Source organism: Anomaloglossus baeobatrachus, chromosome 10 (genome assembly GCF_048569485.1).
Source record: "Anomaloglossus baeobatrachus isolate aAnoBae1 chromosome 10, aAnoBae1.hap1, whole genome shotgun sequence".
NCBI classification, from domain to species: Eukaryota; Metazoa; Chordata; class Amphibia; order Anura; family Aromobatidae; genus Anomaloglossus; species Anomaloglossus baeobatrachus.
In genome coordinates, this window is record NC_134362.1 from 10,603,196 (window position 1) to 10,629,218 (window position 26,023).

General features: G+C 53.1%; 1 protein-coding gene across 1 annotated transcript in view; it reads right to left on the reverse strand.

Annotated features, from left to right (window-relative positions):
• Window positions 1-6,182: 6,182 nt before the first annotated feature.
• LOC142255390 (ovochymase-2-like) overlaps window positions 6,183-26,023 on the reverse strand; it is a 73,676-nt gene continuing 53,835 nt past the window's right edge. Inside the window, exons 22-25 of the mRNA XM_075326985.1 lie at window positions 16,350-16,436; window positions 12,844-12,973; window positions 9,757-9,884; window positions 6,183-6,354 (exon numbers count right to left, since the gene is read on the reverse strand). Of these exons, the coding sequence (XP_075183100.1) occupies window positions 6,236-6,354; window positions 9,757-9,884; window positions 12,844-12,973; window positions 16,350-16,436 (464 nt within the window). The 3' untranslated portion in view covers window positions 6,183-6,235. The remainder of the gene's footprint in view (window positions 6,355-9,756; window positions 9,885-12,843; window positions 12,974-16,349; window positions 16,437-26,023) is intronic.

Sequence of the window (26,023 nt, forward strand, 5' to 3'; positions counted from 1 at the left end):
GTGCGCCCGGGGGGCAAGGGGGGAAAGTGCAAGCCCCAGAAGAATGGGGGGGGAAGTGAGCGCCCCAGGGAAGAGGGGGGACAGTGTGCGCCCCGGGGGAAAGTGCGCCCCGGGGGAAGAGGAGAAGTGTGCGCCCCGGGGGAAGAGGAGAAGTGTGCGCCCCGGGGGAAGAGGAGAAGTGTGCGCCCCGGGTAAGAGGAGAAGTGTGCGCCCCGGGGGAAGAGGAGAAGTGTGCGCCCCGGGGGAAGAGGAGAAGTGTGCGCCCCGGGTAAGAGGAGAAGTGTGCGCCCCGGGGGAAGAGGAGAAGTGTGCGCCCCGGGGGAAGAGGGGAAGTGTGCGCCCCGGGGGAAGAGGGGAAGTGTGCGCCCCGGGGGGAGAGGAGAAGTGTGCGCCCCGGGGGAAGAGGAGAAGTGTGCGCCCCGGGGGAAGAGGAGAAGTGTGCGCCCCGGGGGAAGAGGAGAAGTGTGCGCCCCGGGGGAAGAGGAGAAGTGTGCGCCCCGGGGGAAGAGGAGAAGTGTGCGCCCCGGGGGAAGAGGAGAAGTGTGCGCCCCGGGGGAAGAGGAGAAGTGTGCGCCCCGGGGGAAGAGGAGAAGTGTGCGCCCCGGGGGGGAGGAGAAGTGTGCGCCCCGGGGGGAGGGGAAGTGTGCGCCCCGGGGGAAGAGGAGAAGTGTGCGCCCCGGGGGAAGAGGGGAAGTGTGCGCCCCGGGGGAAGAGGGGAAGTGTGCGCCCCGGGGGAAGAGGGGAAGTGTGCGCCCCGGGGGAAGAGGGGAAGTGTGCGCCCCGGGGGAAGAGGGGAAGTGTGCGCCCCGGGGGAAGAGGGGAAGTGTGCGCCCCGGGGGAAGAGGGGAAGTGTGCGCCCCGGGGGAAGAGGGGAAGTGTGCGCCCCGGGGGGAGAGGGGAAGTGTGCGCCCCGGGGGAAGAGGAGAAGTGTGCGCCCCGGGGGAAGAGGAGAAGTGTGCGCCCCGGGGGAAGAGGAGAAGTGTGCGCCCCGGGGGAAGAGTGGAAAGAAGTTCATGCCCCGGAGGAAAGGGGTGAAAGTGTCCGCTCCGGGGGAAGAGGGGACAGTGTGCACCGAGGGGAGTAAGTGTTCACCCCAGGTAGGTAGCTGTGCGCCCCGGGGGAGGGATGATGTAAATGTGCGCCCCGGGGGAGGGGTGGTGTAAATGTGCGCCCCGGGGGAGGGGTGGTGGAAATGTGCGCACAGGGGGAGGGATGGTGTAAATGTGCGCCCCGGGGGAGGGGTGGTGGAAATGTGCGCCCCGGGGGAGGGATGATGTAAATGTGCGCCCCGGGGGAAGGGTGGTGTAAATGTGCGCCCTGGGGGAGGGGTGGTGTAAATGTGCGCCCCGGGGGAGGGGTGGTGGAAATGTGCGCACAGGGGGAGGGTGGTGTAAATGTGCGCCCCGGGGGAGGGGTGGTGGAAATGTGCGTCCCGGGGGAGGGATGATGTAAATGTGCGCCCCGGGGGAGGGGTGGTGTAAATGTGCGCCCCGGGGGGAGGGGTGGTGGAAATGTGCGCACAGGGGGAGGGTGGTGTAAATGTGCGCACAGGGGGCTGTAACAGGATTACAGTATTATGTCTATGATCACAGCTGAGCAGTGCCGGCATACTCACATGCTACAATAAGCACTTTCCCACACAGGACCACCAGGGCTGTCTCCACCAGTGTAGCAGTACGGGACGGCCGCACTATCCCCCGGATCCACCCGCTGCTCCACCGGACAAATTAACCCTTTAATCAGCTTAAAAGAAAACATTAATCCCAGAATCGTCCGTGTGATTGTCAGCTCTTCGGTTCCCGCCGTTTCCACTCCTTTATTCTGTCTCTATTTAGAACCACCACACAAGTAACGGACTCTCTGTGGTTGTCGCTCCTCGGCGGCGCTCGGGCCCGAGGCTCAATAACAGGAAGCGTCAGGTTCATCCGTCACTTTCATTACATCCTCAGAAATTGCCCGTCTTCTTAGAGCCGCGTTCACACACATCCGAGTCACATTTGCAGTTTTTGGAAAGCCTTTACAAATGAATGGAGAATCCGCAACGCATGGGCGTCCACCGCTCCGTCTGCAGCGGCAAAACATGAGGTGAGGGAGGGTCCGGTGTCAGAGCGGCGTGCGATGATCAGATTTATTATATAAGACAGTAAATACATTTCCAGACTATTTATATGCAAATCACAGAATAGCCACAACTGTTCTCCTGCGCAGCATTGCACCTGTCTGAGCAGAAGTTTGTGCTGCAGAGCTGCGCTCCCTGCAACAAGAAGCGCATTCTAGGCCAAATTAGTTGGTAGCAGCGTAAATAAAGCCTAAGAGACAAGAAGCAGACACAAGAGGTGCATCCATGTGACGGACTGCAAGAGGAGTAGCCACGTGACGGACCACAAGAGGAGCATTCACGTGACGGACCACAAGAGGAGCATCCACGTGACGGACCGCAAGAGGAGCATCCACGTGACGGACCACAAGAGGAGCATCCACGTGACGGACCGCAAGAAGAGCATCCACGTGACGGACCTCAAGAGGAGCATCCACGTGACAGACCACAAAAGGAGAGTCCACGTGATGGCCCACAAGAGGAGCGTCCACATGATGGCCCACAAGTGGAGTGTCCACATGGCGGCCCACAAGAGGAGCGTCCACATGGCGGCCCACAAGAGGAGCGTCCACATGGCGGCCCACAAGAGGAGCGTCCACATGGCAGCCCACAAGAGGAGGGTCCACATGGCGGCCCACAAGAGGAGCTTCCACATGGCGGCCCACAAGAGGAGCGTCCACATGGCAGCCCACAAGAGGAGGGTCCACATGGCGGCCCACAAGAGGAGCGTCCACATGGCGGCCCACAAGAGGAGCGTCCACATGGCGGCCCACAAGAGGAGTGTCCACATGGCGGCCCATAAGAGGAGCTTCCACATGGCGGCCCACAAGAGGAGCTTCCACATGGCGGCCCACAATAGGAGCTTCCACATGGCGGCCCACAAGAAGAGCGTCCACATGGCGGCCCACAAGAGGAGCGTCCACATGGCGGCCCATAAGAAGAGCTTCCACATGGCAGCCCACAAGAGGAGCATCCACATGGCGGCCCACAAGAGGAGCATCCACATGGCGGCCCATAAGAGGAGCGTCCCTTCTCTGGCTTTCTCTCTATGGTTCTGTGGCATCTCGCGGGTTGCAGCGGTTGGTGTCTGGAGGAATCATCATGGCGGCAGTCACCTGGACTCCGGCTACCGGTGATATAGGGACTGCTCCGCCACCGGCATTACTGTGCAATATATGGTGGTAAAGTCCTCTAATCCAGGATCAGCTCCACGGTTCTCAAACATTCCGGATTATTGGACAGTCAGAAACGTAAGTGATACTCGCAAATAAGACGTAAATCAGCGTTAATGGAGGATTCCTGGTGATTGTCTCGGGATCTTCCAGTTTTGGAAAGTTACAGGTCACATTACTGATAAGTGCAGGAGAGCGGAGGCGGATTATCATTATCACTGTCTGGATGATCAGATGCCGCATTACTGGACGCTCACCGACATTGTGTAAGGACTGACGTACGGGGGAAAATGAGGATTTGATCCTCAGCGGATTTTGCAGTTTTCGTTTCTATACAGAATGGAGCGGACTGTAATTTGTATAGAAGGAAACTTCACCTGTGACAGAATAAAAATCCAGAGAATCCCAATATAGGATTTATACAGAATTAATTTTCATTTTATTGCATGAAATAAGTATTTTATCACCGACCGACCAGCAGGAATTCTGACTCTCACAGACCTGTTATTTTGACCTTGTTACCTGTATAACAGACCCCTGTTCACATCCTCAATCACACTCCAACCTCTCCACCATGGCCAGGACCAGAGAGCTGTATAATGACACCAGGGACAAAACTGCAGACCTGCACAAGGCTGGGAAGGGCTACAGGACAATAGGCAAGCAGCTTGGTGAGAAGGCAACAACTGTTGGTGCAATTATTAGAAAATGGAAGAAACACAAGGTGACTGTCAGTCTTGCTTGGTCTGGAGTTCTATGCAAGACCTCCGCTCGTGGGGTAAGGATGACTCTGAGAAACGTCAGGAATCAGCCCAGAACTACTCAGAAGGACCTGGTCAATGACCGGAAGAGAGCTGGGATCACAGTCTCAAAGATTACTGTTCGTCAGGGATAAAATCCTGTAGGACACAAGGTCCCCTGCTCACACCGCCACATGTCTAGGCCCGTCGGACGTTCACCAATAACCATCTGGTTGATCAGGAGGAGGTCATGTGGTCAGATGAGACCAAAAATTTGGTATAAACTCCTCTTGCTGTGTTTGGAGGAAGACGAATGAGTACAATGCCAAGAACACTGTCCCAACCGTGAAGTATGGTGGTGGGAACATAATAATTTGGGGGCGATTTTCTGCAACGGGGATAGGACGACTGCACCAAATGGAAAGGAGAATGGATGGGGGTCATGTATCACGAGATTTTGGCCAACTACCTCCTTCTCAAAGTAAGAGCTTTGAAGATGGGTCTTCCAATAACACAAGACCCAAAACACACATCCAGGGCAACTAAGGAGCGGCTCTGTAAGAAGCATCTCAAAGGTCCCGGAGTGGCCTAGCCAGTCTCCAGACCTGAACCCAAGAGAAAATCTTTGGAGGAGCTAAAACTCAATGTTGTCCAGCGACAGCCCCAAATCTTGAAAGATCTGGAGAAGATCTGTATGAAGGAGAGACCTAAAGGATCTGGAGAAGATCTGTATTGAGGAGTGACCTGATAGATCTGGAGGAGATCTGTATGGAGGAGAGACCTAAAGGATCTGGAGAAGATCTGTGTGGAGGATTGACCTGAAAGATCTGGAGAAGATCTGTATGGAGGATTGACCTGAAAGATCTGGAGAAGATCTGTGTGGAGGATTGACCTGAAAGATCTGGAGAAGATCTGTATGGAGGAGTGACCTGAAGGATCTGGAGAAGATCTGTATGGAGGAGTGACCTGAAAGATCTGGAGAAGATCTGTGTGGAGGATTGACCTGAAAGAACTGGAGAAGATCTGTGTGGAGGATTGACCTGAAAGATCTGGAGGAGATCTGTATTTAGGAGTGACCTGAAAGATCTGGAGAAGATCTGTATGGAGGAGTGACCTGAAAGATCTGGAAAAGATCTGTATGGAGGAGTGACCTGAAAGATCTGGAGAAGATCTGTATGGAGGAGTGACCGGAAATATCTGGAGAAGATCTGTATGGAGGAGCGACCTGAGAGATTGGAGAAGATCTGTACGGAGGAGCGACCTGAAAGATCCGGAGAAGATCTGTATGGAGGAGCGACCTGAAAGATCTGGAGAAGATCTGTATGGAGGAGTGACCTGAAAGATCTGGAGAAGATCTGTATGGAGGAGTGACCTGAAAGATCTGGAGGAGATCTGTATGGAGGAGTGACCTGAAAGATCTGGAGGAGATCTGTATGGAGGAGTGACCTGAAAGATCTGGAGAAGATCTGTATGGAGGAGTGACCTGAAAGACCTGGAGGAGATCTGTGTGGATGAGTGACCGGAAATATCTGGAGAAGATCTGTATGGAGGAGTGACCTGAAAGATCTGGAGAAGATCTGTGTGGAGGAGTGATCTGAAAGATCTGGAGGAGATCTGTATGGAGGAGTGACCTGAAAGATCTGGAGGAGATCTGTATGGAGGAGTGACCTGAAAGATCTGGAGAAGATCTGTATGGAGGAGTGACCTGAAAGATCTGGAGGAGATCTGCATGGAGGAGCGACCTGAAAGATCTGGAGGAGATCTGTATGGAGGAATGACCTGAAGGATCTGGAGGAGATCTGTATGGAGGAGTGACCTGAGAGATCTGGAGAAGATCTGTATGGAGGAGTGACCTGAGAGATCTGGAGAGATCTGTATGGAGGAGTCTCTGATATCTCTGCTGCAGTGAGTGTAAACCTGGTGAAGATCTACTGGAAACCTCCGACCTCTGTAACTGCAGACAAAGAATTCCACTGAATATTAAAGTTCTGATTTTCTATTGTGTCAGATTCTTATTTCCTGTAATAAAATGCAGATTAATTCTGTATAAATCCTATATTGGGATTCTCTGGATTTTTATTCTGTCACAGGGGACGTTTCCTACAATAGATATTAGAGCCGCTCTATTCTGTGTATGAGGGAAACTGGATAATCCGCAGAGGATCAGAGCCTTATCTCCCCTGCATACTGATGGTTTCCTTTATATGCAGGTTCACCCTCCGGCTTTAGTTCTGGTCATGGAGGGTGTAGGAGAGCTGCAGCCGGGCCTGGCCGCCGACCTCGATGGTGATGGTGGAGTCCTCGGACTCTATGGTATTGGGGATGTTCTCCTTTGTCAGCCGAGCTGTAGAGAAAAGTGATATGTCAGCCGAGAAGCAGAACAAAGGTGAAGCCGAGGTTTATCTACAGGACAAAGTCCAGGGGCAGCGGCGGCGGCGGCACGTGGGGCCGACACTTGGGGAGACACGTACAGCGTGCGCTACACTCACTATATACTGTATACTACATAAAGTACACTATATACACATCCTTTATACTGTATACTTCATGCTGTACACTAACTGTATATAGCGGAACATCGGAGGAGCGCAGCAGCATTAAATCTGAGAGTATTGGAGGAGCGCAGCATCAGAGGAGCGCAGCAGCACTAAATCTGGTAGCATCGGAGGAGCACAGCAGCATTAAATCTGAGAGTATTGGAGGAGCGCAGCAGCACTAAATCTGGGAGTAATGGAGGAGCGCTGCATTGGAGGAGCGCAGCAGCACTAAATCTGGCAGCATCGGAGGAGCGCAGCAGCACTAAATCTTGCAGCATCGGAGGAGAGCATCAGCACTAAATCTGGCAGCATCGGAGGAGCGCATCAGCACTAAATCTGGCAGCATCGGAGGAGCGCAGCAGCACTAAATCTGGGAGTAATGGAGGAGCGCTGCATTGGAGGAGCGCAGCAGCACTAAATCTGGCAGCATCGGAGGAGCGCAGCAGCACTAAATCTGGCAGCATCGGAGTAGCGCAGCAGCACTAAATCTGGCAGCATCGGAGGAGCGCAGCAGCACTAAATCTGGCAGCATCGGAGGAGCGCAGCAGCACTAAATCTGGCAGCATCGGAGGAGCGCAGCAGCACTAAATCTGGCAGCATCGGAGGAGCGCAGCAGCACTAAATCTGGTAGCATCGGAGGAGCGTAGCAGCACTAAATCTGGTAGCATCGGAGGAGCGTAGCAGCACTAAATCTGGTAGCATCGGAGGAGCGCAGCAGCACTAAATCTGGCAGCATCGGAGGAGCGCAGCAGCACTAAATCTGGTAGCATCGGAGGAGCGCAGCAGCACTAAATCTGGTAGCATCGGAGGAGAGCATCAGCACTAAATCTGGTAGCATCGGAGGAGAGCATCAGCACTAAATCTGGTAGCATCGGAGGAGAGCATCAGCACTAAATCTGGCAGCATCGGAGGAGAGCATCAGCACTAAATCTGGTAGCATTGGAGGAGCGCAGCAGCACTAAATCAGGCAGTAATGGAGGAGCGTAGCAGCACTAAATCTGGTAGCATTGGAGGAGAGCATCAGCACTAAATCTGGTAGCATCGGAGGAGCGCAGCAGCACTAAATCTGGTAGCATCGGAGGAGCGCAGCAGCACTAAATCTGGCAGCATCGGAGGAGCGCAGCAGCACTAAATCTGGTAGCATCGGAGGAGCGCAGCAGCACTAAATCTGGTAGCATCGGAGGAGAGCATCAGCACTAAATCTGGTAGCATCGGAGGAGAGCATCAGCACTAAATCTGGTAGCATCGGAGGAGAGCATCAGCACTAAATCTGGCAGCATCGGAGGAGAGCATCAGCACTAAATCTGGTAGCATTGGAGGAGCGCAGCAGCACTAAATCAGGCAGTAATGGAGGAGCGTAGCAGCACTAAATCTGGTAGCATTGGAGGAGAGCATCAGCACTAAATCTGGTAGCATCGGAGGAGCGCAGCAGCACTAAATCTTGTAGCATCGGAAGAGCGCAGCAGCACTATATCTGGTAGCATCGGAGGAGCGCAGCAGCACTAAATCTGGTAGCATCGGAGGAGCGCAGCAGCACTAAATCTGGTAGCATCGGAGGAGCGCAGCAGTACTAAATCTGGTAGCATCGGAGGAGCGCAGCAGCACTAAATCTGGTAGCATCGGAGGAGCGCAGCAGCACTAAATCTGGTAGCATCGGAGGAGCGCAGCAGCACTAAATCTGGTAGCATCGGAGGAGCGCAGCAGCACTACATCTGGTAGCATCGGAGGAGCGCAGCAGCACTAAATCTGGTAGCATCGGAAGAGCGCAGCAGCACTAAATCTGGTAGCATCGGAAGAGCGCAGCAGCACTAAATCTGGTAGCATCGGAGGAGCGCAGCAGCACTAAATCTGGTAGCATCGGAGGAGCGCAGCAGCACTAAATCTGGTAGCATCGGAGGAGCGCAGCAGCACTAAATCTGGTAGCATCGGAGGAGCGCAGCAGCACTAAATCTGGTAGCATCAGAAGAGCGCAGCAGCACTAAATCTGGTAGCATCGGAGAAGCGCAGCAGCACTAAATCTGGTAGCATCGGAGGAGCGCAGCAGCACTAAATCTGGTAGCATCGGAGGAGCGCAGCAGCACTAAATCTGGTAGCATCGGAGGAGCGCAGCAGCATTAAATCTGGTAGCATCGGAGGAGCGCAGCAGCACTAAATCTGGCAGTAATGGGAGCTAACAGCGCACTACAGTGATCTGGGCCCTTCAGAGCAGCGCTTACAATCTTATCAGTAAAGAGCAGGTAGGCGCTGCGCCTGTTTGGCCACCATTGTAAGACCACAGCTGTGTCCAGTTCAACAAGCATTAAACAACAAAAAGGAAGAATTTTAATAATCAGTAAATTACAAGAGTGCTTATTTTTGCAAGCTCTATCAGCTATGAAGTTGGCACAGCGCTGTGAAGCCGCGGAGACCTGTGCACCGATATTTTATTGCTCACTTGCTTCCTATTCAGCTGCATTGATAATCCCCCTATTATCAGTGCTGCAGAGTCCGTGTCTTCCCGTCACTCGGCTCTCTGCTCCTGCCTCTCTGCCCTCATCCTAGAGATTACAGCAGGGAGGGGATTATACCCAGGTCAGAGTGTGGAGAGGGAATAAGCATCTATGTTCTCAGGGAGGGCAGATAGTGCAGCTATGGAGGAATCACTGCAGGAATGAAGCCGTGCTGACACACGAGAGCTTGTGAATCTGCTTCCGTCACACACAGACCTCATATCCAGCATGTATTCCTGAGAGGGACATGACCTCAGGTGAAAAATCTGAAAATAGGAGCTGAGTGTAGAGTGCAGATCAGGGGTCTGATACTGATGAAGTGAAGGCTGCCGAGTGGGACTTCGTGGTTAAAATTTGCACTTACGGGTGTAAAAATGACTTTTTTGTCAAAAGCGTGCACTGCCTTTCATTAATCTGAGAGACGGTGCAGTCGTTGTTTCTTTCCGCTTGCACATGTTCTATATTGTTTATGTTGTGGGCATAATGCCGATCACAGGGGGCAGCGGCTCTTTGTGCCGGATCGGTCTAGTAGATAACGGGGGATTGTGGCTGCTCCGTGTGCCGTCGGGGATACGTCTGTGATGCACTGGACCTGATTTTGGGTACTTTGGGCACCGTCTGCAGCCCCATGCAAACCTCCGTTATGATATAATGATGCACGGTGCCCAAGGACAAACCCGCCTCTGCTACATCTGCGTGGGATCCGTCATTTGCGCTTACCTTTAAAGGTTTTATTGCTGGATTCCCCATCATAAATAATCAGGGAGAATTGATCGCAGGACGCGTTCAAATGCACGAAATTCATCCGAATAAAACGTTCCGGCGGAGCCTGAAATATCACCGGGCACCTGATGACAGAAGACGCGATACAATATAATGAGAGAGGAAACAATACAATACTAAATAACACTGTGATAAAAGCTGCCACAATGCAGTGACCCCTGCGGTGTAACGTGGTCACCCACAACCCTCGGTGCCACCCGAAGCCGCGGCCGCAGCAATCCCATCTAGTGCCGCCTTTAGGTGGTGGTGGTTTCGCCATCGCTACTTTCCGGCTGCGGTGTTTTTCGGTCCAGATTTTGCCCTTTAGATGCAGATTTAGGGTCGGGTCAGAATTATGGCAAAATCTGAGAAGGTGCAAGAAAATCCATAGCGGGAAATCTGCACAAATACATCGACGTGGACGGACGCATGAAAGTGCCCATAGGCGAATCATCATGAGGACACTCTGGGCTACCGCTGGGGCCCGCGGCTCCGGGAGGACCATGGACAGATTGCCCTCATTATAATGTGCGTGGAACACGTCCTCACCTCGCTCCCCATCCCCCAGCGCAGATCTCCGGGCAGGGAACCGGCAATACAGAACGGCAGCGCAGCGATGAGGTCATCACCCAGTGCAATGACATCATCATCCCGCGCCAGCAGCTACACAATGGCATCAAGAAGACGTGGAGCCCCAGGTAACAGGAGCGAGGGGAGAATGTGGTGTCATTTTATTTCTATGTGTATGGGATGTGTGCCACTATATAGGGGCTATGGGAGGGCACATAGTGTATATAGGGGGCTATGTGGGGGGCTCATAGTGTATATAGGGGGCTATGTGGGGGGCTCATAGTGTATATAGGCGCTATGGGAGGGCACATAGTGTATATAGGCGGTATGAGAGGGCACATAGTGTATATAGGGGGCTATGTGGGGGGCTCATAGTGTATATAGGGGGCTATGTGGGGGGCTCATAGTGTATATAGGGGGCTATGTGGTGGCACATAGTGTATATAGGCGCTATGGGAGGGCACATAGTGTATATAGGGGGCTATGTGGGGGGCTTATAGTGTATATAGGGGGCTATGTGGGGGGCTCATAGTGTATATAGGGGGCTATGTGGGGGGCTTATAGTGTATATAGGGGGCTATGTGGGGGGTTCATAGTGTATATAGGGGGCTATGTGGGGGGCTCATAGTGTATATAGGGGGCTATGTGGGGGCTCATAGTGTATATAGGGGGCTATGTGGGGGGCTCATAGTGTATATAGGAGGCTATGTGGTGGCACATAGTGTATATAGGGGGCTATGTGGTGGCACATAGTGTATATAGGGGGCTATGTGGTGGCACATAGTGTATATATAGGGGACTATATGGGGGCTCATAGTGTATATAGGGGGCTATGTGTGGGCTCATAGTGTATATAGGGTGCTATGTGAGGGCACATAGTGTATATAGGGGGCTATGTTGGGGCTCATAGTGTATATAGGAGGCTATGTGGGGGCACATGGTGTATATAGGGGGCTATGTGGGGGCTCATAGTGTATATAGGGGGCTATGTGAGGGCTCATAGTGTATATAGGGGGCTATGTGGGGGCTCAGTGTATATAGGGGGCTATGTGGGGGCACATAGTGTATATAGGGGGCTATGTGGTGGCACATAGTGTATATAGGGGGCTATGTGGGGGTCTCATAGTGTATATAGGGGCTATATTTGGGCTCATAGTGTATATAGGGGGCTATGTGTGGGCTCATAGTGTATATAGGGTGCTATGTGAGGGCACATAGTGTATATAGGGGGCTAGGTGGTGGCACATGGTGTATATAGAGGGCTAGGTGGTGGCACATGGTGTATATAGGGGGCTATGTGGTGGCTCATAGTGTATATAGGGGGCTATGTGTGGGCTCATACTGTATATAGGGGGTTATGTGGGGGTTCATACTGTATATAGGGGCTATGTGGGGCTCATAGTGTATATAGGGGGCTATGTGGGGGCTCATACTGTATATAGGAGGCTATGTGGGGGCTCATACTGTATATAGGAGGCTATGTGGGGGCTCATACTGTATATATGGGGCCATGTGGCGGGAACATACTGTATATTTGGGGCCATGTGGGGGCTCATACTGTATATTTGGGGCCATGTGGGGGCTCATACTGTATATAGGTGGCCATGTGGGGGCTCATACTGTATATAGGTGGCCATGTGGGGGCTCATACGGTATATAGGTGGCCATGTGGGGGCTCATACTGTATATAGGAGGCTATGTGGGGGCTCATACTGTATATGGGGGGCTTATACTCTATATAGACAAGCTCTGCAGACACGCGCTGCACAAACAATGTACACATGCTTTGCGCACACACACGCTGCGCACATGCTCTGCTCCCACGCTCTTGCGCGGATTTCCCTGCAGCTGATCACTATGTCTGCAGGCAATCAGTGGTTTTTCCCCACCTGACCGGGTCCCTCTAGGACTCCTTTAGTCGTGCCATCTATCTAGACCTTCTTCATACATATACGAGGAGATGCATAGAGCGCCTTCTACACATGACAATATCGGTGGCTCGCGGCAGCAGTTGTATTTACATTTTTAATGCACATTAAAGGCTTATTCCGAGGGTTGAGCAGAAGCATTTGCGGGGCCGTGGTCCAGAGGCTGACAGTCCGTGGTCACCAGACCACAGCCCCGCGAGCCTGCTCCTTTCTGCCATATTCCTGACGTCTTTTTGCTTAGCGGCCACCACAATGCCATCATGTTTTGGCGCAGCGTATACTGGACGTCGGGGAAGAAGTCGCCAGTCGGAGTAAGTTCTGAGCGACGGTCCCAGGACTATCCTTGCCGCCGCTGGCCCCGGGTCCTGTACATCAGCGCCTCCAGTTGTCCCCGTATTACCACGGTACAACCTTCCCACAGGACAGATAACCGCTGGTCGATAGACGGCCACCCCGACAATCCCGAGGACCGGGGGGCGCAGAGATGGGACTGTTGGAGATCACGAGATGTTGGGCCAGTATTGGGTAAATCTCCCCCAATATTTACCTGTCTCCCTCCGGGCCGTCCTGACCGCCGGCCACCAGTCTGATTGCCCCTGGTGACTGTAGGGACACGACGTCTTTACAGGTCACATTGATGTTTTGTGCGGAGCTGGAATCATCGGCTGCAGGACGCTCTGTAAGAGACACACGTGAATCATTTCAGTTTTGCATCCATCGTGTTCATTTGTGTTCCAGCGGTTCTGTCACATGAGCGCTGCAGCCAATCAGTGACCTGAGGGTACTTATATCATGAAATACAACACATCACATGACCATCGAGGCCAGTGATTGGCTGCAGCGGTCATGTACCTGCGCCTTGTAATCTGTGGACCACTGCAGTGTTCTTGTTGGACCGTTGCAGGGGAAGAAGCATCTGCGAAACGCATACCGCCCAACCGTCCCGGATTCAGCGGGACTGTCCCGATTTGAGGGCTCCCTCCCACAGTCCCAAAGAACAGCTCATAAATTAAATTCTCATTTGCTCTGATTTCCTAGGACGGGGCTAGAACTCATGAGTGTTTGAGCTCTTTGTCCATAGGATTTGGTAATCTTCACCTGTGTTGCAGGCAGAGAAGCCAGAAGAAGATTATTCAGCTACACGGAGATATAGATAGATATATACTGTATCTCTATGTAGCTGAAGGAAGAAGTCCTTCCTATAAAACTACTATAAGAAATGAGAAAAAAAAATAAAGAAAATACAATTTTATTTTTTACCACCCACTTAGAATCAAACCAGCAACTTTCAAACACATTACGGCTGCCCCAGCTATGGAGCCACCAGCTCTGATGATGTCAGAGAGAGGGTTTTATGTAGATGAACCTACATGGCAGCCTCTTACACAGCAGATTACAGCTCCATTGTACAGAGCAGTGTCTCTGTGTCCTATATTCTAGAGGGGGAGTAAAAACATTTTTTTCTAATAAAATGCTTAAAATATAATAAAAAAAAATTAGAGCAATGTTATTTTTATTGCGCTTTTTGAAAAAATAATAAACATCACAAATAACATGGACATATCTCATGTCCCTGGAATAGTAACGACCCGAACAACACAGCGATCAGATAATTTATGGTGATTGGTAAATGGTGAAAAGAATGGCGCAATTTATTATTTTTCTTTGAACCCCATAAAAAATGTAGTAAAAATGTATTTCTGAGGCCGTGTTCACACGGAGCGTAAATGCTGCGTTTTATCTGCACCGCGCAATAACTATCCTCTCTGATTATTGCGTTTGCTGCGTTTTTTTTATGCGTTTTCCCGGATATTTGATCCATGTTCGGTGCAGATGTGAATCCGGGTTTTTAATATTACAGAAAAGTTTTTATTCTGCATTTAAAAATACAACGGCACTGTTGGGTTTTTTTGCTTTTTTTTTTTTAGGCAGCACAAAAGACGTTTATAGAGAAAAAATAAACACCAAAACCGCACAGATCAGCGGCGTCTTTACACCGAGGGCGCAGATTTTATGACGTCTCACCCACTTTGCTGGGACATGTAATCCGTGTTCACATGTAGAGGAAATGCCGGGTTTTCTGCTGTTCTTTTACACATTTATCCTGCTGTGTAATTGTCCATGTGAAGTGGATGAGATTCCAGGAGAAGACGCCGCTGAAATCTGAGGTTTTGGAGCTTTTTTTCTCTAGAGGTTTCTATGTGGAGATTAAAAAATGCAGAAAAAAAACTGCAGAATCCGAGGTTTTCTGAATTATAAAAACACTAATAACCAGCTTCACATCTGCAGCAATAAAGCAAGAAACTCTGGAGAGAAGGAAGAATGCAGCAGCGAGGCAGCAATCACAGGAGGAGGTCACTGTGTAATGTGGTGCAGAAAACAAAAAAACCCCGGATTTCTGCAGCGTGTGACCACGGCCGTACAGACACGACAAGCCGCAAGGCATATAGTGACGCCTTTATAAAGAGGAGAAAGGTCTGGCGGATACAACTATGAATGAACAGTCCGGGGCGTCTGCTCATCCCTCATTGCCAAATGGGTGTGGCTAGGGGCGTGGTCAAAATTTGCCCCTCTTTCTGTTCTTCAAAACTGGGAGGTATAGAAACATGTCGGGGCGCACAGACTTGTGCAGGGACACTGCTCTATATGGGTAACTATACACTATAGTTTTGGTCCTTTTTGCGAGGGGGTTTCCTTTTACATTCACTTTACTCCTATACATTCTCGGCTTGATGAGCCATCTAGTGGCCACTACTGCACATTACACTGGCACGTAATGAAATCGACCAGTTCCTTTACTTCTCTGCCTGGACAGTGTGTGTGTATGTATGTGTGTATGTGTGTATATATAATATATATATATATATATATATATATATATATATATATATATATATATATATATATATATATATATATATATATATATATATATATATATATATATATAATAGAGAGAGATAACTATAGATATATATATTATATATATAATATATATATAAAAATACATAAATATATATATATATATATATATATAAATATATAACTATAAATATATATATAACTATATATATATATATATATATTATATCAATATATAACTATATATATACACACACACCTTTCTGTGTCCCTTGGCCTACATTATGTGTCCTCACCTCATCCTGACTTTAGATATTTAATTTATTTACTTTTTAGCACATTGGTACCAGACACTGATAAAGTTTGATATCACTTTTCCTGACTATTTCTTGGCAATTCTTCTGCTTTTTGTGAGTCCTGAGTGTTAGGACTCGTCCCCTGGGAGGGGTCAGCAGAGAGGGACGGGGACGGTTCTTTCTGGAGGCGTCATAGTCAGACGTATAGTCGATCGGTCGTGAATGTCGCATACAGTGGGTGGTTTGTGGCAAAGGAGACAGGAGACGAGATAGCGTGATCCTCCAGAGAGGCCGCAGATTCAGGGTGTGAACAGCGCCGTAACTAGAGGCCGATTCTCGGAGGCATTGCCCCAGATTATAGGAGGCGGAGGACGGATTTTTTACATCCAGGACCCTTAACCGTCAAGGTACGGAGTTAACCTCTACTGGTGTGTAATGTAGTGAAATGACCGAGGAGTACAGAGCCTTACTCCAGTCATTATGGCCCCTGAGAAGACCGGACGAGGGACTGCAGGAAGGGAAGGGACCGGCATGGTGCGCGGTAACGCTGGACTGGGTTGTACTGGGACTCACTGGCCCAGGGGGAAGTGGAACTGCGCCTGATAACGCTAAGTGACAATGGAACATTCTGGAAGATCTGGGCGCACTCTCCGGAACGTAAAATAATGAACATCAATGGAGCGTCCTGTAAAGAGTTGTGGTGTAAAGTCAACTGTTGCCCTCCTTGTACGCATGAGTCATCACCTGCCCTGGCATCAGCATGCGGCCTGCAGGGGTCCCAGTCCACACTGCAAAAGTCAACACACCCCGCCAGGACCAGGTGTTACACATAGCCTGCCGGGGTGTCCGGAGTCAGCCCCTCGCCCTCCATTACCAGTCTATAAGGTGACATTACCTGGCTGCGGGGGCTTCTTCCGGGAAAGGTCATAAAGCCGACCTGGAGGAGTACGAGGATCCTGGCGCTCAAAACCAGCGTCGTCCGCTCATTCACCAAAATAGAAAGGGTTAAAGTGTATTACACAATGCAATTATGGTGTCCACAGATCAGGCATGACATGCAGACCCCATACAAGACCTCCATACACATATGGCCCCACACACACAGCCCCCAGACATAACCTCCATACACATACGGCCCCCACACACAGCCCCCATACACAGACGGCCCCCCACACACAGCCCCCATACACATATGGTCCCCCACACACAGCCCCCATACACATACGGCCCCCCACACACAGCCCCCATACACAGACGGCCCCCCACACACAGCCCCCATACACATATGGTCCCCCACACACAGCCTCCATACACATACGGCCCCCCACACACATCCCCCATACAAGACCTCCATACACATATGGCCCCACACACACAGCCCCCAGACATAACCTCCATACACATACGGCCCCCACACACAGCCCCCATACACAGACGGCCCCCCACACACAGCCCCCATACACATATGGTCCCCCACACACAGCCCCCATACACATACGGCCCCCCACACACAGCCCCCATACACAGACGGCCCCCCACACACAGCCCCCATACACATATGGTCCCCCACACACAGCCCCCATACACATACGGCCCCCACACACAGCCCCCATACAAGACCTCCATACACATACGGCCCCCACACACAGCCCCCATACACATACGGCCCCCACACACAGCCCCCATACAAGACCTCCATACACATACGGCCCCCACAGACAGCCCCCATACACATACGGCCCCCACACACAGCCCCCATACACATATGGCCCCCCACACACAGCAGCCCCCATACACATACGGCCCCCCACACACAGCCCCCATACAAGACCTCCATACACATACGGCCCTGTGAGGCAAATCCCGGGATATGAAGATGAATTATGACTCCAGTCATAATCCCTCATCACTCCCTGGCAGTGCCCCCTCCCTTCTTGTTCTCAGTGTTCCACTTACACCTCCATGGCCATGTCCTGTGATATGGAAATTAGGTGGCTTTAGGACAATGGACACAGGATGACTCCCTGCCGTGACCCTGTAGTGGGGGCTGCTAGCTAGTTAGCAAGGCTATGGAAATAGCCAGACAGAACGACTCCAGTAAAAAATGGTTCATATCTCGCAAGCCATATTTCCGATAAATATGGCAACCATAAAAATGGTGTCTCCGCATGCGGACGATGCCGGCACACCCTTTTTATGGGAGCAGGACATTGGGAAATGCCCCAGGCGTGATATCAGCCAATGGGGAACTGGCAGACAGGTCATGAGTCCCCTCGTTCTGTAGCTAAATTCATAACTGTCACAATGAGAGCATTGGCGTCCGCCTACGACGCTCCCAGGCAAAGTTATGGCCCGTATTCCATGTTGTGGATTGTCCATAACTCAAGCCAGGGGTGGAGCAGTGCTCCCTCTGAGGTCACTAAGGTAGGAGGGGACCTGGATCTGCCCAGGTTGATAACCCTACTTCGGCCATTTTCCAGGGTTCTTTTCGCTGGGGGCACGTGTAGGAAACATCTGTGGGAAGGATCCTAGAAACCTGGGTACAGCGCCCCCCTGTGGCCAGACGCAACAAGGTAACTGCTGGAACTGTGTATGCCTGTTTGTAAACCATGCTTTATCTGTAACTGTACTCTGACATAAGTGTATATTCTGTAGATTCTCTATTGTATATATTGTAGTTCTAGTGTGCTTTAGGCTGATTAAATTATATAATTAATCTTGGGCTGTTCTGTTATCTCGATCTTGAATCCCACGTCTGTGTGTTCGGCTAATAGTTACCGTAAATCGGTTGGTGGCAGCGAATTGTGCCAAGGATTATTGTGGGGAGGCCAGTGAGATTCGGGGAGATTTTATATATTCCGCCCGCGGAGGTCGGGGGAATATATACCTTACTCTCACCGGGGACCCTTCAATAATCGGCATAAGTAGTATAGCGGCCTCCTTGCTTATTGTCGGGCAATTCCATAATTGGCCTGACTATAAGAGGGGCGCTAGAGAGCGCGTCACGTGCTCTGTCTGACGGTCGGGAGGTATAAAGGAGGGGTGACCCCCACTTGTTACCCCCCGATTGTGACGTACTGGTAGCCAGCGCGGGGGATTTCTGAGTGACCCCCCGGTGGTTTGTGACATATTGGTGGCATAGCGGTGGGATCGAGATAATAGTGTGTGTGAGTGTGAGACCCATACTCCCAGACACTAAAGACTGCCTGCAGCAGCTGTGGCTGCTGGGGTCTTCAGACTAGCTCAACACTAGAGTGTCAGAGTGCAGATACTGTAAGGTGTGTGGAGGCATCGGGTGTCAGTTCTGTGTCAGTGACCAAAAGTCTGCAAGAATGGCTGATGGCACCAGGAGCAGAGCTATGCAACTGGCCAATGCTAAGGCAGGAGCCGAAGAGAGGGAGGACGGTGCTGTGGACAGCAATGAGGAGGTTGCCCACGAGTCCTCCAGGAGCTCGACGCCAGAAAACCGTTCTGCCGAGGACATTGCGCAACCTGGCACTGCTGGACAAGATGAGGAGGAGCTCACCCAAGGTTCCTCAACGAGCCAGATGCCAGCCCTCCGCTCTGAAAGGGACAGTGAATCACCAGGCTCCGCAGCATGCCGCAGATCACCACGTGCCATTCCACCGAGCCTGGGAGGCTCGGATAGCCTTCTTCAAATGGCTATGGCCCTTCTCCAGGCTGGAGACCAGAAGGGCTACAAGGAACTCCTGGCAGAGCGCAGGGCAGAGCGGCACGCAGAGCGTGAGGCTGCGGAGCGAGAGCGGCAGGCAGCGCGTGAAGAGCGAGAGCGACAGGCAGACCGTGACTACCAGCTGCAGCTAGCTCAGCTCCGGCCCTCATCAGCCACATGTGACCTTCGAGACACCAAACTTCCAAAGGTCCGTGTTGAGGACTTCCCAGTGCTGGAGAAGGATGGAGACTTGGACTCTTTCTTGACTGCTTTTGAACGGACTTGCTTGCAGCACCATCTGGACAAGGACCAGTGGGCCAAATACCTGACCCCCCGTTTAAGGGGTAAGGCCCTGGATATCCTTGGGGACTTGCCTGCTGAGGCAGATCAGGGCTACGACACCATCAAGCGGGCCCTGATCCAACAGTACAACCTCACTCCAGAGTCCTACCGCAAGAAGTTCCGGAGCCTACAGAAGGGACCAAAGGACTCCTGGGCTGACCACCGGCGGGCACTTGCCCGAGCTGCCGACCACTGGACCCAAGGCCTGCAGCTTTCCACCGGACCGGAGATCCTGGACTTGTTCATCACGGAGCAACTCTTGTGGAACTGCCCTGAGGATCTCCGCCAGTTCATCCGAGACCAGAAGCCAAAGGGGTCCACGGCTACAGCTGCCCTTGCCGATGACTACACCAACAACCGGGCCCCTGAGGCCAGGAGAGCGGCCACCAGCAGCACCTGGAGAGGGGGTAAGATGAATTCTGCGACTGCCCCACCTGCCCCTAGACTGCAGGGGGTGTCCCCCTCAACTCCCCTCTCCAGGCCCGTGGCAGAGCCAAGACGGTGCCACCAGTGCAACCTACCTGGACACTTCAAGGCCATGTGCCCTCAGCGTCCCAAGGCCCCGGCTCCGTCCCCGTCCCAAGGGCCGCCCAAGGTGTATTGTGTGGGTGGGGGTGGTGGTAGGTCCCTGGACAGCTTCCAACCTGTCACCGTCGGCCGGTCTGTGACCATAGGACTGCGAGACAGCGCCTCGGAGGTGACTCTGGTGCGGCCTGAGATGGTGTCCCCCCAAGACTTGATCCCTGGAAAAACCCTCGCTGTCTCCGGGATTGGAGGCACTGACCCGGCGCTGCCTGTTGCTGACATTTATGTGGACTGGGGCGCAGGGCGAGGGGTGAGGGAGGTGGGGGTAACTGATCGGATCCCCGCAAACGTGCTACTTGGGACAGATTTGGGGCAGATAACCTCCCAGTTTGGGCCCCAACCAAGGGCTGAACCTTCAGCCAGTACTGACGTGCCTCCGGACAATGTTAATGTGTTATCTATGAATGATGTAAGGGAGGAGGGAGTGAACTCTGATATTTCTGCTTGCATAGACACCATAGACACACACTCAGCTGCAGCTGTGACAGGGGAGGGGGTCAGAGAAAGGTGTGACAATGCCTCTACAAGTAACCAGCCTGTGAGCTGGGATCTGTTGCCCTCTGCAGGGATAAGCAGAGAGCAGGGTGCTGCAGGGGGAGGACCAGTGTGTGGGGTGGGGGCTACCACAGCAAATGTGGGGTCCCCAGAGATTTCACAGCGGGGTTCTGTTGCTGCAGGAGGGGAACAGGCAGGTGAGATTGGGGCCGGTCCAGGAGCGGAAGTGCTCCCAGGTAAGATCTCGGTGCATGGTTCCCCCACAACCGGGGTGTCAGGAAGCCAGGTAGGTCTGCCTGAACCGGCGACTTGGTCAGGAACGGAGGAGGAGCAGGCACGACCCACGGTCGCAGCGGCTGTGGCCGCTGTCACCCGCAGTGGGAGTGCTGGAAGCCAAGGGGCCTCCCGGAGGTCCGATAGCTCTTCCCCTTCTGACCAAGTGGCAGCCGAGTCAGGTGGAGGCCAGGACACAGGTCCCGGGGTACTGACTGAAGATGTGACAGTCTCGTCGATTCTGGCCACATCTAGTCAGGGGTTTCAGGCAGCGTTAGAAGCTGACGACAGCCTGAAAGCTCTTAAGGAGCAGGCGGCCCAGCCTCCCTCGGACTCGGACCCGGAGCGAGTGGTCTGGGACCAAGGACGGCTGTACCGGGCCACGGTCCAGCAGGGTTCACCGGAGGCGTGGCCCAGGGACCGACAGTTGGTGGTACCCTATCCGTTCCGGACGGAGTTGTTGCGGATCGCACATGAGATTCCGATGGCCGGACACCTAGGGATCGCTAAGACCAAGGCCAGGTTAAACCAGCATTTCTACTGGCCAAAAATGGGGGCCGATGTGGCTGCCTACTGCCGTTCGTGTGAAACCTGTCAGAGAGTGGGGAAGGCGGGGCCACACCCCAAAGCCCCACTGGTATCTCTGCCAATCATCGATGAGCCTTTCAGGAGGGTGGCTGTGGATCTGGTCGGCCCGCTGGCCATCCCCAGCAGCTCCGGGAAACGCTTCATACTGACGGTAGTGGACTATGCCACCCGGTACCCAGAAGCAGTGGCCTTGTCGTCCATTCGGGCTGACAAGGTGGCCACCGCATTGCTGGAGATTTTCTCCCGAGTGGGTTTTCCCCAGGAAATGCTCACTGACCGGGGGACCCAATTCATGTCCCAGCTGATGGAGGCCCTCTGTAAGCAAGTCCAGGTGCGACATCTGGTGGCCAGCCCGTACCATCCACAGACTAATGGCCTGTGCGAGCGGTTCAATGGCACCTTAAAGCAGATGCTTAAGATGTTGGTCGACTCCCATGGGCGTGACTGGGAGCGGTATCTCCCACACCTGTTATTTGCTTACCGGGAGGTTCCACAGGCCTCAACAGGATTCTCACCGTTTGAGCTCCTGTACGGGCGACGTGTGCGGGGCCCCCTGGCTCTGGTGAAAGAGGCTTGGGAAGGGGATTTGGCCACCCCTGGAGTGTCGGTTATCGAGTATGTCATGCGCTTCCGGGACAAAATGCAGGCCTTGACGCAACTGGTACACGACAATATGGCTCAAGCCCAGGCCGATCAGAAGCGTTGGTACGACCAGAACGCTTGTGAGAGGACCTACCAAGTGGGTCAAGAGGTGTGGGTACTGGTCCCCGTACCACAGGACAAGCTTCAGGCAGCCTGGGAAGGCCCATACCTCGTGTACCAGCAGCTCAACCCTGTGACGTACCTGGTCACCCTGGACCCTGCCCGTGGAAGGCGGAAGCCCTTCCATGTGAACATGATGAAGGCACATCATGAGCGGGAGGCATGTGCGCTCCCCGTGTGCAACCTGCCCGAGGAGGGAGAAGCGGAAACCCTCTTGGATATGCTAGCCCAGGTTAGGGCAGGCGGATCCATTGAGGATGTGGAGGTTGGCCACCAGCTCTTGGAGGACCAACGGTCCCAGCTGTGGGCCACCCTACACCCCTTCCGGGGGTTGTTTACCAACCAGCCCGGAAGGACTGACTTGGCTGTCCATCACGTGGACACTGGGGATCATCCCCCGATCCGGCGTTCAGCATATCGGGTCTCCCTGGAGGTGCAGCAACACATGCGCCAGGAGATTGACGAGATGCTGAAGCTGGGGGTGATCCAGGCATCCAACAGCGCTTGGGCCTCGCCTGTAGTCCTCGTCCCTAAGAAGGACCGAACCACTCGGTTCTGCGTGGACTACAGGGGGCTCAATGCGGTCACGGTCGCCGATGCGTACCCAATGCCACGCATCGATGACCTGCTCGATCAGTTGGCCGGGGCTCAGTACCTGACCATCATGGATCTGAGCCGGGGATATTGGCAGATCCCCCTGACTCGCAAGGCCAGGGAACGCTCTGCCTTTATTACCCCATTTGGACTGTACGAGTCCACGGTGATGCCATTCGGGATGAGGAATGCCCCTGCCACTTTCCAGCGGATGGTCAACACCCTGCTCAAGGGACTTGAAGGGTACGCGGCCGCGTACCTGGATGACATTGCCGTCTTCAGTCCCACCTGGGAGGACCACCTAGAGCATCTAGCACAGGTGCTCAGGCGGATCCACCGGGCAGGTTTGACCATCAAGCCGGGAAAGTGTCAGCTGGCCATGAGCGAGGTCCAGTACCTCGGTCACCGGGTAGGTGGGAGAACACTGAAGCCCGAGCCTGAGAAAGTGGAAGCCATCGCATCCTGGCCCACCCCCAGGACCAAGAAGCAGGTGATGTCCTTCTTGGGGACCGCTGGGTACTATAGGAGGTTTGTTCCATGCTATAGTAGCCTGGCAAAGCCCTTAACGGACCTCACCAAGAAGAAGCTGCCCTCTGCAGTCGATTGGACAATGGACTGCGAGACAGCCTTCCGGGCCCTAAAGGACGCCCTGTCCAGCCCGCCCGTGCTACAGGCAGCCGACTTCACGCGGCCGTTTGTAGTACAGACCGACGCCAGTGACTTCGGCCTCGGTGCGGTGCTCAGCCAGGTGGACTCTGCGAGCCAAGAGCACCCAGTCTTGTACCTGAGCAGGAAGCTGTTACCAAGGGAAGTTGCCTATTCCACGATGGAGAAGGAGTGCCTGGCCATAGTGTGGGCCCTGCAGCGTCTGCAACCCTATCTATACGGGCGCCACTTCATCGTGGAGACGGACCACAATCCCCTCAGCTGGTTGCACACCGTCTCTGGGACGAATGGGCGATTGTTGCGATGGAGCCTTGCGCTCCAGCAATACAACTTCACCATTCGCCACAAAAGGGGCCGTGACCACGGTAACGCAGACGGGCTGTCCCGACAAGGAGAGGTCGCGGACGGGCGCACGGGGGAACACCGGAGTGTGCTGCCCCCTAGCGCCCTCAAAAGGGGGGAGGTGTGAGGCAAATCCCGGGATATGAAGATGAATTATGACTCCAGTCATAATCCCTCATCACTCCCTGGCAGTGCCCCCTCCCTTCTTGTTCTCAGTGTTCCACTTACACCTCCATGGCCATGTCCTGTGATATGGAAATTAGGTGGCTTTAGGACAATGGACACAGGATGACTCCCTGCCGTGACCCTGTAGTGGGGGCTGCTAGCTAGTTAGCAAGGCTATGGAAATAGCCAGACAGAACGACTCCAGTAAAAAATGGTTCATATCTCGCAAGCCATATTTCCGATAAATATGGCAACCATAAAAATGGTGTCTCTGCATGCGGACGATGCCGGCACACCCTTTTTATGGGAGCAGGACATTGGGAAATGCCCCAGGCGTGATATCAGCCAATGGGGAACTGGCAGACAGGTCATGAGTCCCCTCGTTCTGTAGCTAAATTCATAACTGTCACAATGAGAGCATTGGCGTCCGCCTACGACGCTCCCAGGCAAAGTTATGGCCCGTATTCCATGTTGTGGATTGTCCATAACTCAAGCCAGGGGTGGAGCAGTGCTCCCTCTGAGGTCACTAAGGTAGGAGGGGACCTGGATCTGCCCAGGTTGATAACCCTACTTCGGCCATTTTCCAGGGTTCTTTTCGCTGGGGGCACGTGTAGGAAACATCTGTGGGAAGGATCCTAGAAACCTGGGTACAGCGCCCCCCTGTGGCCAGACGCAACAAGGTAACTGCTGGAACTGTGTATGCCTGTTTGTAACCCATGCTTTGATTGTAACTGTACTCTGACATAACTGTATATTCTGTAGATTCCCTATTGTATATATTGTAGTTCTAGTGTGCTTTAGGCTGATTAAATTATATAATTAATCTTGGGCTGTTCTGTTATCTCGATCTTGAATCCCACGTCTGTGTGTTCGGCTAATAGTTACCGTGAAGCGGTTGGTGGCAGCGAATTGTGCCAAGGATTATTGTGGGGAGGCCAGTGAGATTCGGGGAGATTTTATATATTCCGCCCGCGGAGGTCGGGGGAATATATACCTTACTCTCACCGGGGACCCTTCAATAATCGGCATAAGTAGTATAGCGGCCTCCTTGCTTATTGTCGGGCAATTCCATAATTGGCCTGACTATAAGAGGGGCGCTAGAGAGCGCGTCACGTGCTCTGTCTGACGGTCGGGAGGTATAAAGGAGGGGTGACCCCCACTTGTTACCCCCCGATTGTGACGTACTGGTAGCCAGCGCGGGGGATTTCTGAGTGACCCCCCGGTGGTTTGTGACAGGCCCCCACACACAGCCCCCATACACATACAGCCCCCCACACACAGCCCCCATACACATACGGCCCCCACACACAGCCCCCATACACATATGGCCCCCTACACACAGCCCCCATACACATACGGCCCCCCACACACAGCCCCCATACAAGACCTCCATACACATACGGCCCCCACAGACAGCCCCCATACACATACGGCCCCCACACACAGCCCCCATACACATATGGCCCCCCACACACAGCCCCCATACAAGACCTCCATACACATACGGCCCCCACAGACAGCCCCCATACACATACGGCCCCCACACACAGCCCCCATACACATATGGCCCCCCACACACAGCAGCCCCCATACACATACGGCCCCCCACACACAGCCCCCATACAAGACCTCCATACACATACGGCCCCCACACACAGCTCCAATACAAGACCTCCATACACACACACAGCCCTCATAGATGACCTCCATACACACATACGGCCCCCACACACAGTCCCCATACATGACCGCCATACACACATACGGCCCCCACACATAGTCCCCATACATGACCTCCATACACACATACGGCCCCCACACACAGCCCCCATACATGACCTCCATACACACATACGGCCCCCACACACAGCCCCCATACATGACCTCCATACACACATATGGCCCCCACACAACCTCCATACACACATGGCCCCCACACACAGCCTCCATACATGACCTCCATACACACATACGGCCCCCACACACAGCCCCCATACATGATCCCCTGCCTATACACTGCTTCTATACACATCCCCCCCTCCATACACAGTGGATGGGGAGCATCAATCGCCTCGTTATTACCC